At 47.1% G+C, this 14,078-nt stretch overlaps 1 protein-coding gene across 6 annotated transcripts in view; it reads right to left on the reverse strand.

Annotated features, from left to right (window-relative positions):
- Positions 1-14,078, reverse strand: part of SLC7A6 (solute carrier family 7 member 6) — a 38,101-nt gene that overhangs the window by 15,952 nt on the left and 8,071 nt on the right. For 4 of the 6 annotated variants that reach the window (XM_082607289.1, XM_082607286.1, XM_082607287.1 and 1 more), the window contains exons 3-4: positions 11,823-11,876; positions 10,624-11,182 (exon numbers count right to left, since the gene is read on the reverse strand). In XM_082607289.1, coding sequence (XP_082463415.1) covers positions 10,624-11,146 — 523 coding nt within the window. In that variant the 5' untranslated portion in view covers positions 11,147-11,182; positions 11,823-11,876. Of the gene's footprint in view, positions 1-10,452; positions 10,471-10,623; positions 11,183-11,822; positions 11,877-14,078 lie in introns of those variants that run through there. The other 2 variants (XM_082607291.1, XM_082607290.1) reach the window with 2 other exon arrangements.

The raw sequence follows: 14,078 nt of genomic DNA on the forward strand, positions 1-14,078 counted from the left end.
CACCCCCATTCCTATCCAAACCTCCCAGTTCTCAGATAGGCCCATGGAAAAGTGGGCTCTCGTCAGCACTGCTGGCTTTACGTTCCAGTTCCAGCTCCTCACGTACCTCAGTGATACCTGGGTCCTGTGTTAGAGGTCCCACCACCTTACCCCTGCTAAATAGGGACTGCTCTGATCCTTGGAGAGGACATGAGAACAGGCTCCACAGTGACACCTCTAAGTACTGCCCCTAGCCTCCAAAAATAGAACTTTTACGAGAACCTCAAATGTTATTACAAAATTTGGGGGCTCATCCTCCAGTCCACGTCTACCTACTTCTACCCATGTTGCACTCTCTCCTTCAGCCAGACTCTCTCCTTACTGATGCCGGATATACACATAAGAGAAATGTCCTCCCCTCCTCCTCCTGCCATAGGCAATAGCAACTCCCACTTTCAAGGTCTAGCTCAGTCCCCACTTCCTCTGTAAAACCTTTTGCTAAAATATATCAGCCAGCTCCTCCCTGAGCTCTCTCTCCCTGAACCCTACAACATTCTCACTTCACACACAGCTTAGTACCTTGTGCTGTGGTCATATGGACATATGTCTCAAGAAGGTTCCTCTCTCTCCCTCAGGCATCTGGGTGGTACTTCCCCAAGGAGATCACAAATTCTTAGGGGGAAACAAAAGCATACTGTTTTCTTAAGCTTACTGCCAAGCAAAGATGGGAACTGATCAACCCTGGTTGGAATCAAGATGGTGATGACTTTTGCTTAACTGCCAATCCCCTGGAGCAAGGCAGTTTTCAGAAAGTTGGACATTCCTCCACTCAAATGGAGAGGAGGGCCTAGGGCCAGCCTGTGGATATAAACATGAGTGGCTGAACAGCCTCCATGGCACTTTAAGAGCTTCCATTTAGTACTTTGGCAAATGACATGGGTGCTTACTAGTCAGTCATATAGGGTGCGTGGGGGCAGGGGGGTGGGGGAGAAACGAGGCGGTGGGGAGTAAATAATGGCCAAGGGGGAAGGGAGAAGACCAAAGGAATGCACACTGCTGGCAGGTCTTCCCGGGGACCTGCCCTGCTAATCAGAGTTCACTGTGTGAAGCTAAGCCTAGATCAGCTAACATGAGGATTACCTAATAAATAGCCACCAGTAATCCACAGGCCTCTGTGCAATACAGTAAGCATATTTTGAAGTACCTGCCAGGCCCCTTCTTGGGAATTGCTCCCCCTTCCCTATCACGGCTGATAGAGTCCAACAACGGACCCAAGCTGAGCCTATTTGATTATCTCTCCCAAGAATATGGAGTCAGGATACCAAGAGACTGAACCTATCTAACAGCAGCGGAGTCAGGAGCCACAGCAAGTCAAAATCACATATGAGCCCCTGTAATAGAGGAAGAAAAGCCACAAGAAAGCAGAGGAAGGAAGCAGGACTACAAAAATGAGCAGAAGTGAGAGCAGCTTGTAAGAAGCTGTGCAGCTTGTGAGAAAAAGATTGATGAAGGAGAAAAACAAATGCTGTATGCTAACACATATATATGGAACCTAAAAAAAAAAAAAGGTTCTGAAGAACCTAGGGGCAGGACAGGAATAAAGACAAAGACGTAGAGAATGGACTTGAAGACCCGGGGAGGGGGAAGGGTAAGCTGGGACGAAGTGAGAGAGTGGCATGGACATATATACACTCCCAAATGTAAAATAGCTAGCTAGTGGGAAGCAGCCGCATAGCACGGAAACTAACACACCATTGTACAGCAATTATACTCCAATAAAGATGTTAAAAAAAAAAAGGTTGACGAGGAAAGACACAGAAATATACAGAAGACAGAGGCAGAGGCAAGACAGACAAGAGACAAAGACAAGGAGGCAGAGACAAAGAGATGGAGACAAGAAGAGCGACAGAAACAGAAAGATGGACATACACACGGAGAAAGAGGCTGTCTCACAATGTCCTGGCTGTGCTTGCTGTGCTTCTGGTTTGTAGCACTGAAATGTGGCTGCAAAATGGGGAGAGAAGCTGACACACTCCTCAGCCCACTGACAGGCACTCCCTCCTCTGGGTTCTGCTCCTTTTCCTTCCCTCCATCCTGCTACAAACTGCCCCCATGGCTTGGGCTTCTCTGCACACAGTGGGAATTCAATGAGTGAAGGCAGCACCTCAATGGAAGCCCCTGCAGAGCCCCTTCTCAAAGACCGGATGGAAGGATACACAAAAGCCTGGTCACAGCAGCTGCTTCAGGGAGGAAGACTAAAGCTCTGAGAGGGAGGAGACTTTTCCACTGTATACCATTTTATATACTTTGACTTACTTACCATGCACATACACTTCTTTCTCAATAAAAGTACTTAATTAAAAACACTATGTAGGACTTCCCTGGTGGTGCAGTGGTTAAGAATCTGCCTGCTAACGCAGGAGACACGGGTTCAAGCCCTGGTCCGGGAAGATCCCACATGCCGCGAGCAACTAAGCCCGTGAGCCACAACTACTGAGCCTGCACTCTAGAGCCCATGAGCCACAACTACCAAAGCCCACGTGCCTAGAGCCCATGCTCCACAACAGACAAGCCACCGCGATAAGAAGCCCGCGCACCACAACGAAGAGTAGCCCCCGCTGGCCGCAACTAGAGAAAAGCCCACGCGCAGCAACAAAGACCCAACGCAGCCAAAAATAAATAAATAAAAAAAATAAATTTATCAAACAACAACAACACTATGTAGCCAGGGAGCAGGACCAGGAGTGGAGTAAGCTGAGGAAGGAGCCCAGGGTGCAAAAGTTAAGTAGGCACTCACTGTCGGGGGACAACCTGGCAAACCTGAGAGTGAGTGCGTCCTTAAATGCTGGCCCCAGGAGCCCTGCTTGCTTCACTGGACGCTCAGCCCTGCCAGAGAACAGAGAGCTCCGAGAACAGTCTACCAAGCAGAAGCCAGCTCCCTCGAATGTTTTCCTGATTCTAATTAAGAAACAAAATTTCACCATCTGATCCCCCACCTCCCCACCCCACCCCCCACCCGCCTCCCAGAACTCCCATTCCCATCTAGCAGCAAGGACTACACCAGAGCTCAAATACAAGACAGCCAGGCTGAGTCTGGAGGCCAGGCGCTCAGACTCAACTACCACAATGAAAACATCCACGCCTTCCCTCTTCCTCTGATCTCATTTCCTTGCTGCAAGCCTGCACCAATGAGTGTGGGACCCATGTGAGGGTCTTCCAGGCTCTCTAGGGGCCTGTTGCTGAGAAATACTCAAATAGCAGATCCAGATCCAATCCCTAAGCAGAAACAAATCCCCAAAGTCTCTCTGTGGCAAAGATGGCTACATATCTTCTAATATCTGTTCTTCCATCTTTCCTTAGTAATAGAAATTTTAGCTAGAGTCCGGCTGCCCAAAATAATGATGACATTTCCCAGCCTCTTTTGCAGGCAGGTATGGCCAAGTAACTAAGTTCTTAACCCAGGGATATAAGCAAAGTGTCGCATAAGTAAGACCTTATAGGAGTATCTTTGAAGGGTGAGAGCTGCCTTTCTTTGTCCTTCCTGTCAGCTACAACGCAGACATGACTAGAGCTTGAGTAGCCATCCTGGACCACCAGCCAGAAGTCACATGCTGAGGATGGCAGAGCAGTAAAACAGAAGGAAGGAACCTGAAGAATTATGAAGTCATCCTACTAGCCCCACGCTGCCTACTTTTAACATGGGAGAGAAATAAATTTCAACATGCTTGAGCCATGCTCCTTTTGGTTTTCAGTTGTTTGAAACCCAGACTAATCCTGAGTAATACATGTGCCCACAGACAAAACTGCACCTCTCATACTCTCCTTCTGATGAGGAGATGGCCTGGTGTCTGAAGCTGTAGTTCCAGTTATGCTGACTGTCGCAGCTCCCTTCTCCTACAAGCACTGGGAGGAAAAGGAACCTTCCAATTCCTCCCACAAGCAGGCCTTCAAGGACAGAGGAGTGCAATCCTTAACAACAATGACAAAGTGGGAAAAGAAAAAGAAGGGGAAAAAAACATTTACAAGTCTCTTAGGAGAGAAATGTTCTACAACAGTCTAGGAGAGGTAAACCCTTCCAAATGGAGATCCTGGAATCAGAAGCTACCTCTTGGCATGTGTATGAATACATAATGTACATGTCTTTTTTAAAAGCCTCATTTTTAATTACACAAGTATACATATTTAGGCTTATGATCAAAACATTCAAACTATATATAGGATTAGAATCCAGGGTTTTTGAGCAACTGTGGTCAAGACCAGTCCTCCTCAGGCCTGCCACTGTCAGAACATAAAAGCTGTCTATCCATAGCAACAACTGATCAAAATAGGGGAGAGTATCCTTCCTACTCAGAGCCCTGCCCAGGCATGAGTCCAAGACAGCAAGAGGCAATAGGAAGCCATTCAGGCATCACACAGTGTTTCCTCACTGCAGTCTCACCCTTGACAGTATCCCTTTCCTTCTTCCTTCCCCTCCTCCTCCCCTCCCTGTCAGCCTTACCAAACAAACCCTCAGGGACAATGGAGTCTCAGCTGTGAGCAGACCTCTGCTGATGCCACTGTGTCAGTGCTGAACTGACTTCCATGTCAGTTCATGGCAAATACTCTCCAATGATGTATTTGAGGTTACACAACAGACAGGATCCCACAACGATAAATGCACCAAGACCTAAGCCAGAAACACACACTTCTGCAGACAAATCAAGAACTCCTACAATGCTGGGCACCTGGGCTACTGAGAATACTTCTGGTCACCTGGTCAGAGAAAGGACCTATGGACCTCAAGAAGTGCCATTTTCCCCTACAGTCCCATAAGTGAATAAGAGCCCCTAAGCATATGGAGTTCAGCAGGCAGCCTGAGGCCCCACCCACCACAGAAGAGTCCAAGATCCCAGAATACATAACAGCAGAATGACAGTTTCTCAATCTCAGCACAATTGACATTTTGGGCCAGATAAGTCTGTCATGCGGGGCTGTCTTGTGCATTATAGTTGCTCAGCAGCACTCCTGACCTGTACCCACTGGATGCCAGCAACACCCCTTCCTAGCAGATGCGACAACCAAAAATGTCTCCAAACCTTGCCAAATGTCTCCTGGGGGTGGAAACTCATCTCCAGTTGAGAACCACTGTTCTGACATAATGAGTACCTAAGACAATCTGAAATCCAAAAAAAAAAAAAAAAAAAAGCTGCTTGGATGTATCTCCCTGCCATGTATAACCTGGGACTGGAGTGAAGGGCTGCTGGAAGCCAGGATCTGAAATAGCAATGCCTTCAGGGCCCGAGAAGGTAATATAAATGAGCAAAGGCAAGAATGCCTGGACATAAAACAAGAGGGAGTGGGGGACTGCAGTGAATGGGAGAATATATGCTCCATTTAAAGGAGTAACCACTACTCAAATGCAGCTGATTGTGTGAGGCTGGAATATGGGGCCAAGTGTGCCAGAACTTTTGATTTTTCAAGAGAAAGGGCAAGTCCTGATTTTTAAATGTTGGCAAGTAATTCAAAATTATTTAGAACACTGTGCAGTATATATCTGTGGGCCAAGGGTGGCCCGTGGGCCAACAGCTTGCAGCTCTGCCCTAGAGTTAGTTATATGGAGACTGCCTATAGGCCCTTTCTTCTAGGATGGAACTTTAATTGTCTAGCTTAGCATGGATATAACTTCTTTAAGCAGTCTCCCAACTAACCTGGACCCCTCTCATGTCTCAGTTTCAAGACTAACGTAATTCTCCTACCCAAGCCTCACCGAGCATTCAGTGCAGATCTTTGTTTTTTCCCCTAATTATGACATAGTTGGTTTCTTCCAATTTAGGTCTCTTGAGACTAGGCTGCTCTCAGTGCCACCTCTGTCCAAGGAGGCTCCCTCCAGCACACCCCAGCTTAGCTGGATGATACATCAGCCTGATTCTACACCCTAATTTCCAAGAAGAGGAGTAAACTGAGCCCTAAAACCTAGTCTGTTAGGATGGGACAAGGTTTTAATGACTTGGCACCACCTCTGACAAGTTTCCCGCCCTCAGGCCTGCTTTATGGAAATGCCTTGGTTTCTGGAATAGGTGTTTTTGGTAATGCATATACTGAGTAGTCTGCGTAAAAGTACATTTGAATGAAAGAAGTTATATGATACCATAACTTTGAATTTCTAAGAGGTGAGGTCTCTCCTCCAATCAAAAGATCAGTTCCTAGTGTGGGGATGGGCTTCCTAAGAAAAAAACAATGGGAAAAATCATAAAAGAAAAAAGATTTAACAAACAAAAATCTTCTTTATGTGAAAAATTATGTACAGAGGTGCCCTTTGATTTGGTTATTCTTGGAATTCATACTAAGGCCATCAAGGGACCAATGCACAGGCACTCACAGGTGCTCAGAAAAGAGTACAAATTCACGAAACCTTCTAGAAAGCAACTGGGTAAAACAAGAAGAAAATTAAAACAGTTTAATTCTTTAGACACAGGGATTTCTCTTTTATAATTTTATCCTAATAAAATATGAAGAAACTCTGAAAATGATTTCTACACAGCAGCATTATTTTTAATAATGATATTATAGGGCATTTACTGTATGCCAGGCAGAGAGAAGTATTGTACTTTATTTGTATTGATTCACTTATTCCTCACAACAATCTTTTCAGATAGGTACTATCAATGAAATGAAAAAAAAATGTTGCCTGCCATATCAGTAAACAAAGAATGTTGCAGCCATCAAGCCATCACAAAACAGCTGCTCCACTGAGAGCCCTAAGGGAACTCAGGATAGAAACAGATGCCTGCCATCTAGCAGTCAGCCACCCACTAACTGCAGCCACCCCCGACAGTGCACCCTGAAGAGACTTAGGTTGAGAAACCACAGGATACTGGCCCCAGATAGCTGAGCTACATATCAAAGGAATGATTTCAATGAGCCCTGACTTTTGCACTTTTCCATACATAGAAAAGCGCTAAATTCCTTAACGAGATATCTGGTTTTCTTTAACTAACAGTAATCTTTTGGGACTTCCCTGGCGGTCCAGTGGGTAAGACTCCAAGCTTCCACTGCAGGGGGCATGGGTTCGTTTTCTTTTCGGCAGGGAAAAAACAAAAACAAACAAAAAACAGTAATCTTTTTATGTTCTGATTACCTGGTCTTTGTTGCAAAAACTCCTATATATCCCGGCCCCTCCCTTACCTCTTTGCAGCAGTGTCTGAGAGCTATCTGAGATGCTGTGCCCCAGTCTTAAGTCCTCAGTTTTGTCTGCTGAATAAAACATAATTCTCAACTTTTAGGTTGTGCATGTTTTTTTCAGTTCACAGTACAATCAATATTCCCATTTTACAAAATGAGAAAATTAAGGCACCAGTAAACTATCTCCTCCAAGGTCAATAGCTACTCAATGGTAAAGCTGGAATCAAACCCAGTCTGGCATGGGAGCCTATGATCTTCCCCCTCCCCCCACCCACTGGCCATGCCGAGAGGCATATGGGATCCTAGTTCCCCAACCAGGGATTGAACCCACACCCCCTGAAGTGGAAGCTCAGAGTCTTAACCACTGGACCGCCAGGGAAGTCCTTTTTTTTGGAATCCTAACCACTAGGCCACCAGGGAACTCCCAAGGGAGGCTATGATCTTAACCACTATATTACAGTGACTGGAAACTACTTGTGTGTCCCAAACCATGTTTTCTAAGAACATTTGGTGAAAGGGATTAAATATTAAATTTTTTAAAATGCAGTATACAAACCACAAAGAGTATGATCTCAAGGGTACTTTTTTTAAATGATGGATAAGCAGAAAAAAAATAGCGGAAGGTATTTCACACAAATGGTAACAACTGTTCTCTGGGAGGTAAAATCATGGGTGATTTTTTTTTTTTTTTTTAAATCATGGGTGATTTTAACTGTCTTTTTTCTTTTTTGCATTTTTCTAATTCTCTGTAGGGTCTATGCATCACCTTTTAATAAAAAATAAGATATATATATTACTTTAAAAAAATGTTTCTTTTGGGACTTCCCTGGTGGACCAGTGGTTAAGAATCCGCCTGCCAATGCAGGAGACACAGCTTCGAGCTCTGGTCCAGGAAGATCCCACATGCCGCAGAGCAACTAAGCCCATGCGCCACAACTACTGAGCCTGCGCTCTAGAGCCCACAAGCCACAACTACTGAAGCCCGCGCACCTGGAGCCCATGCTCCGCAACAAGAGAAGCCACCACAATGAAAAGCCCACATGCCACAATGAAGACCCAAAGCAGCCAAAAATAAATAAAATAAATAAATTTATTAAAAAAATGTTTCTTTTGAAGAACATTTCACAAAAAGGGGGGAAATCCATGATATACTAAGTTTAAAAAGCAGAATATCAAGTTATATGCAAAATATGATTCCAATTCTATAACAGAAAGAAATGAAGACGTAACTGAACTATTAAAAGTACCCATACGTCGGGCTTCCCTGGTGGCACAAGGGTTAAGAACACGCCTGCCAATGCAGGGGACACAGGTTCGAGCCCTGGTCCAGGAAGATCCCACACACCACGAGCAACTAAGCCCGTGCGCCACAACTACTGAGCCTGTGCTCTAGAGCCTGCGAGCCACAACTACCGAAGCCCGTGTGCCTACAACCCGGGATCACAACAAAGAGAAGCCACTGCAATAAGAAGACTGCGCACCACAATGAAGAGTAGCCTCCCCACCCCCGTCTCCGCAACTAGGCAAAAGCCCAAAGAAAAGCCCACGCATAACAACGAAGACCCAACGCAGCCAAAAATAAATAAATAAATTTATTTTTTTAAAAAAAGTACTCCTGGGCTTCCCTGGTGGCGCAGTGGTTAAGAATCCGCCTGCCAATGCGGGGGACACAGGTTCGAGCCCTGGCCCGGGCAGATCCCACATGCCGCGGAGCAACTAAGCCCGTGCGCCACCAATACCGAAGCCTGCGCGCCGTGCTCCGCAATAAGAGAAGCCACTGCAATGAGAAGCCCATGCACCGCAACGAAGACCCAACGCAGCGAAAAATAAAAATAAATAAAATAAATTTATTTTTAAAAAAAAGTACTCCTGTCTGGGGACTTCCCTGACAGTCCAGCGGTTAAGACTCTGCGCTCCCAATGCAGGGGGCACAGGTTAGGCGCTGCATGATGCGGCCAAAATAAATAAATAAATATTAAAAAAAAATAAAAGTACTCATGTCTTGGTGGTAGATTATAGGTGATTTTTTTTTTTTTTTTTTTTTTTCTTTTTGCGGTATGCGGGCCTCTCACTGTTGTGGGCTCTCCCGTTGCGGAGCACAGGCTCCGGACGCGCAGGCCCAGCGGCCATGGCTCACGGGCCCAGCCGCTCCGCGGCATATGGGATCCTCCCAGACCGGGGCACGAACCCGTATCCCCTGCATCGGCAGGCGGACTCTCAACCACTGCGCCACCAGGGAGGCCCAGATTATAGGTGATTTAAGGCTAATTTTAATTTTCTCCTGAACAAACATGTTTTATAATCAGAAAATTATTCCCTTTTTTTAGAGAGCTCAGTCAGGCTAGAGTCCCCCTGGTGAAACCCTATCAGATATACAGCTGGGTTCCCACTTTCTCTCCTCCCAGGGGTATCTGTGGAAGAGTTCCCTTTTAACATCTGTCTTTAATAAATTCCTTAAAGTCAGGAGTCACAGCATACTGTACAATCCTTTACGGCTAAGTCCAAGGTACTGTCAGTCTATTTTTAACACTGTGGATAAACTACACATACTGCCAAAGCTTTTGCAAGCAAAGATATGGAAAGAACAGAGTATAACTAAGTGCCTCTGGCAGCACAGTGCTAAGGAATACAGGGAATTCTGGGCCACTTCTCAGCTAAAACACTAGCTTTACTAGACTAAGTTCACAATAATCTTCTCTCCCTTCCAGTGTTTTCACACAGAATTCCTCCTTACAACCTCATAAGAAAAAAAGGAAAATAAAGAGAGATCCACTGGGATCTCAGGTTCTGACCTCAGAAACCCAAATACAGGGTAGAAGCCACCTTCCTCACTGGCTGCAGGCAGAGCTTGTTTACAAAGTCAGCATAAAGAAATCTGAAACACCAGTGGGAAACAGCCATTTTGGTGTGGTGCCTGCTGCTTAGATCAGCCTGTGAAGAGTGGCAGTGGCAGGAAGGAGTGGTCCTCCTGTGAGCCTGCAGGACACAAAGCCTTGGGACCCCCACAGTCTAGAGAAGCCCATTTCCTCATTGATGGCTTTAAACTGGTCTAAGGTTAAAAGCTGGGAAGCAAAATAACTTTTTTTTTTTTTTTTTGGAGCAGCAGAATAAACGCTTCAGCACTGAGGGTTTTTCCTGGGTTAAGTTACAACTAGCGATGTTGACACCAATCAAAACAAGACAAATATAAGACATGCACCAACCTGTCACATAGACTGGGGAACAGAACTCAGGGACACCCAAGAAGGAAAGTGAGGCACAAAAAGCCACAAACAGATTCAGACTCTCCCCATCCCCATCCTTTACCCTTACTTATCTCAGGAACAAATGACTTTGGTGAAATTGCTTCTTCAAAAAGGTAAGGTGCCTCTTCCCCACAGAAAAAGAAAAGCAAATTATGCTGTTCAAATATAAATTACCATTAGCATTATAAAAATAACCCACAGCCCCATGCATACTCCCCCGCTAAGCCCTCAGACTTACACATGCAGGCTGCAGCGAGGAGACGGCAGGCCAGGTACGGGGGCTCACAGGTGGGAAAGGAGGGCTGGATGATGTAGTTGGCAAAGGTGATAGCGATAATGGCCTGACTGGTGGGCTCAACAATTAGCAGGGAGGCCCAGAGGCGGATAAAGGCAATGAAGCCCCCAAAGGCCTCTAGAATATAAGCGTAGCTGGCCCCAGACTTGGTGATGGTGGTCCCCAGTTCTGCATAGCAAAGGGCACCCACAACGGAGAAAAGCCCACCAATGGCCCATATGATCAGCGACAACCCATAGGAGGCAGTGTAGACCAGCACGCCCTTGGGTGAGACAAAGATTCCTGAGCCGATCATGTTGCCCACCACCAGGCTGACCCCATTCAGCAGAGAGATCTCCTTCTTTAGCTGCATAGTTTCTGTGGACCGCTGAGGTAGCATGCTGACATCTTCTTCCTCCCTGGGCCGGCTGGCCTCAGGAATGAGATGGTATGTGCGTGTGGGGCTCTCCAGCTCCCTGGCTTCCATGGCAAATAGTTCCTTCACACCTGTGTTTACTATGGCCTGGCAAAGAATATAAGTATGTCAGTCTAGCGTAGTGGCTGATAAGGCTCTAGTTCAGACCTGCAAGGCAGGCAGATTTCCCTGCCTACCTCTTGTGTAGGGACAGCATGACTCATACACAGACCTAAATAAATGAGCCTGTCTGAGTTCCCACCACAGGATACAGAGAAATGGAGGCAGGCTGACCTCCACTGCTCCCAGGAAAGACACCAACAGGGCTCAGACATGACACGAGGGTGACTTCTAACAAGAGGCTTGATGCCCAGGGTAGGCTGGCATTATGTTTATCTATAGCATGGATTCTCCCTGAGGTGTAGGTTTTGCTCTGTTCTTACCAACTTAAAACCTACAAACTTGCCAGAGTCCCAGCACTAGGTTCACAGCACTAGCCAGCCTGATGGGCCTCTCAGTTTCCATACTGACTCACCTCCACCCAAACATAAACAGGGACTTCTGCAGTGTCCAGCCACATGTGGAGAGGTCTGTAGCTACTCTCAGGCCAGCAAAAAACATGAACAGGTGGTGGGAAGGGCTAGGAAGATGCTAAGACAAGGGCATATCACTATTGCAGAGACTAGACCAAGGAGAGAACATCCATGAAAATACACAGCCTTGTGTCGCTATGTCCATTAACACCCACCTCACTCCCCACGTTGCTGCTTGCTCATTCAACACCTTTCTTCTTCCAAAGTGCCTAAAAGAGAGAGATAACATAATAAGACCAGATGAAGAAAGAACATTCAGAGGGCACCCTAATGTGGGACTCATCTGCTACTGGCTTATTTGCTTTCCTCCTCAGCCTGCCTCTCACTACCACCTGGGGCTGCAAAGAGATTCCCCCAAAACAGGACCCAGTAATCTTGACACCAAAACAAAGCTATAAGTCTCCTCTTATCCACAGATCTGGCATTGGAAGGCATCCTGTAGGGAGATGGTGTGCACACGTACACACATGCACACACATGCACACTACTTCTTTTGGATCAGCATTGGGCCAGTCCAGAAACCTCAAGGAAGTTGGATCCCACACCAACCTATCTATGAAGGACCCAGAATCTGTCGGAGGAAGACAAGCACCTTCCTGACCCTGCACTCAGCAGGACCTTCTCTCTTCCTCAATTTCTGTGTCCTAGGAATTGGGAATTCAGATTCCCAACTCCTACTTCATCTTCTGGAGAAAGGAATCTGGTAAGCCACTTGATTCCCTCCCAGGAGTCAGTCCTTTAAGGTCACAGAGACAACTTCCAGGAATAAGAATGGGATCAGTACGTCATCTTCCCAGAACCTTCTCATCTAGTCAACAACAACGGATGTGCTGGAATCTTGCCTCATGGAGCTCAGAGCAAGTGAACCACAGCCACTTAAGACTGAGTAGTTCTCAGGGAAAACTCCATAAGAATGGGATCAGTATGTCATCTTCCCAGAACCTTCTCATCTAGTCAACAACAACGGATGTGCTGGAATCTTGCCTCATGGAGCTCAGAGCAAGTGAACCACAGCCACTCAAGACTGAGTAGTTCTCAGGGAAAATTCCAATCTCCACAGGCCCCACTCAAAACTCCTGCCTTGGGCTTCCCTGGTGGTGCAGTGGATGAAAGGCCGCCTGCCGATGCAGGGGACACGGGTTCGTGCCCCGGTCCGGGAAGATCCCACATGCCGCGGAGCGGCTGGGCCCGTGAGCCATGGCCGCTGAGCCTGCACGTCCGGAGCCTGTGCTCCGCAACGGGAGAGGCCACAACAGTGAGAGGCCCGCGTACCGCAAAAAAAAAAAAAACCTCCTGCCTTACCTGTCCCAGTACCCCGCCAGAGTCTAGACCTGAGCCCAAGTGAAAAAGCTCCTCTGGGGCCATTAATAAGCCTTCCCCCACTCCCAGAGGAGTTGAGCCAGCCTACTTCTGCTTATTATGAGGCCTGGCTTTAAGGCAGCACCACTTTTCCTTTCACTCCTGGCACCAAGCCATGAAGGTGACTCTGTGCAGGCACGTGGGAAAATATGTTTTCATGTGTCTGTCAGGTGAGCTCAGATATGCATGAAAACAAAACTAGGGAACACCTGAAGAGCCTGTCTCACATAAGAGTCAGGTGCAGGGACTTCCCTAGTGGCACACTGGTTAAGAATCCACCTGCCAATGCAGGGGACACGGGTTCGAGCCCTGGTCCGGGAAGATCCCACATGCCGCGGAGCAACTAAGCCCGTGCACCACAACTACTGAGCCTGTGCTCTACAGCCCACAAGTCACAACTACTGAGCCCATGTACCACAACTACTGAAGCGCACGCGCCTAGAGCCCATGCTCCGCAACAAGAGAAGCCACCACAATGAGAAGCCCACGCAACGCAACAAAGAGTAGCCCCCGCTCGCTGCAACTAGAGAAAGCCCGCGCTCAGCAACAAAGACCCAACGCAGCCAAAAATAAATTAAAAAAAAAAAAAAAAGGGCTTCCCTGGTGGCGCAGTGGTTGAGTCCGCCTGCCGATGCAGGGGACGCGGGTTCGTGCCCTGGTCCGGGAGGATCCCACATGCCACGGAGCGGCTGGGCCCGTGAGCCATGGCCGCTAGGCCTGCGCGTCCGGAGCCTGTGCTCCGCAATGGGAGAGGCCACAACAGTGAGAGGCCCGCGTACCGCAAAAAAAAAAAAAAAAAAGAGTCAGGTGCAGCCTCTTCATCAGTGAGTGCTTCCATGTGTATGCTCTATGCACGTTAATAAACTTGATTGTTTTTCTCTTGTTAATCTGCTTTTTCCAGTCTAATTTACAACACCCCAGCCAAGGAACCTAAAATGGGTAGAGGGAAAGGGTGCCCCCCCCCGCCCCGCACCTTACATTCCTTTAAAAAACAAAAAAATCAGTGCACAGAGACTTAGGTTGCCCTTTTCCCCTCAACCCAACATGGAGGC

This window comes from Mesoplodon mirus (genome assembly GCF_964341445.2).
Source record: "Mesoplodon mirus genome assembly, chromosome: 19".
Taxonomy (NCBI): domain Eukaryota; kingdom Metazoa; phylum Chordata; class Mammalia; order Artiodactyla; family Ziphiidae; genus Mesoplodon; species Mesoplodon mirus.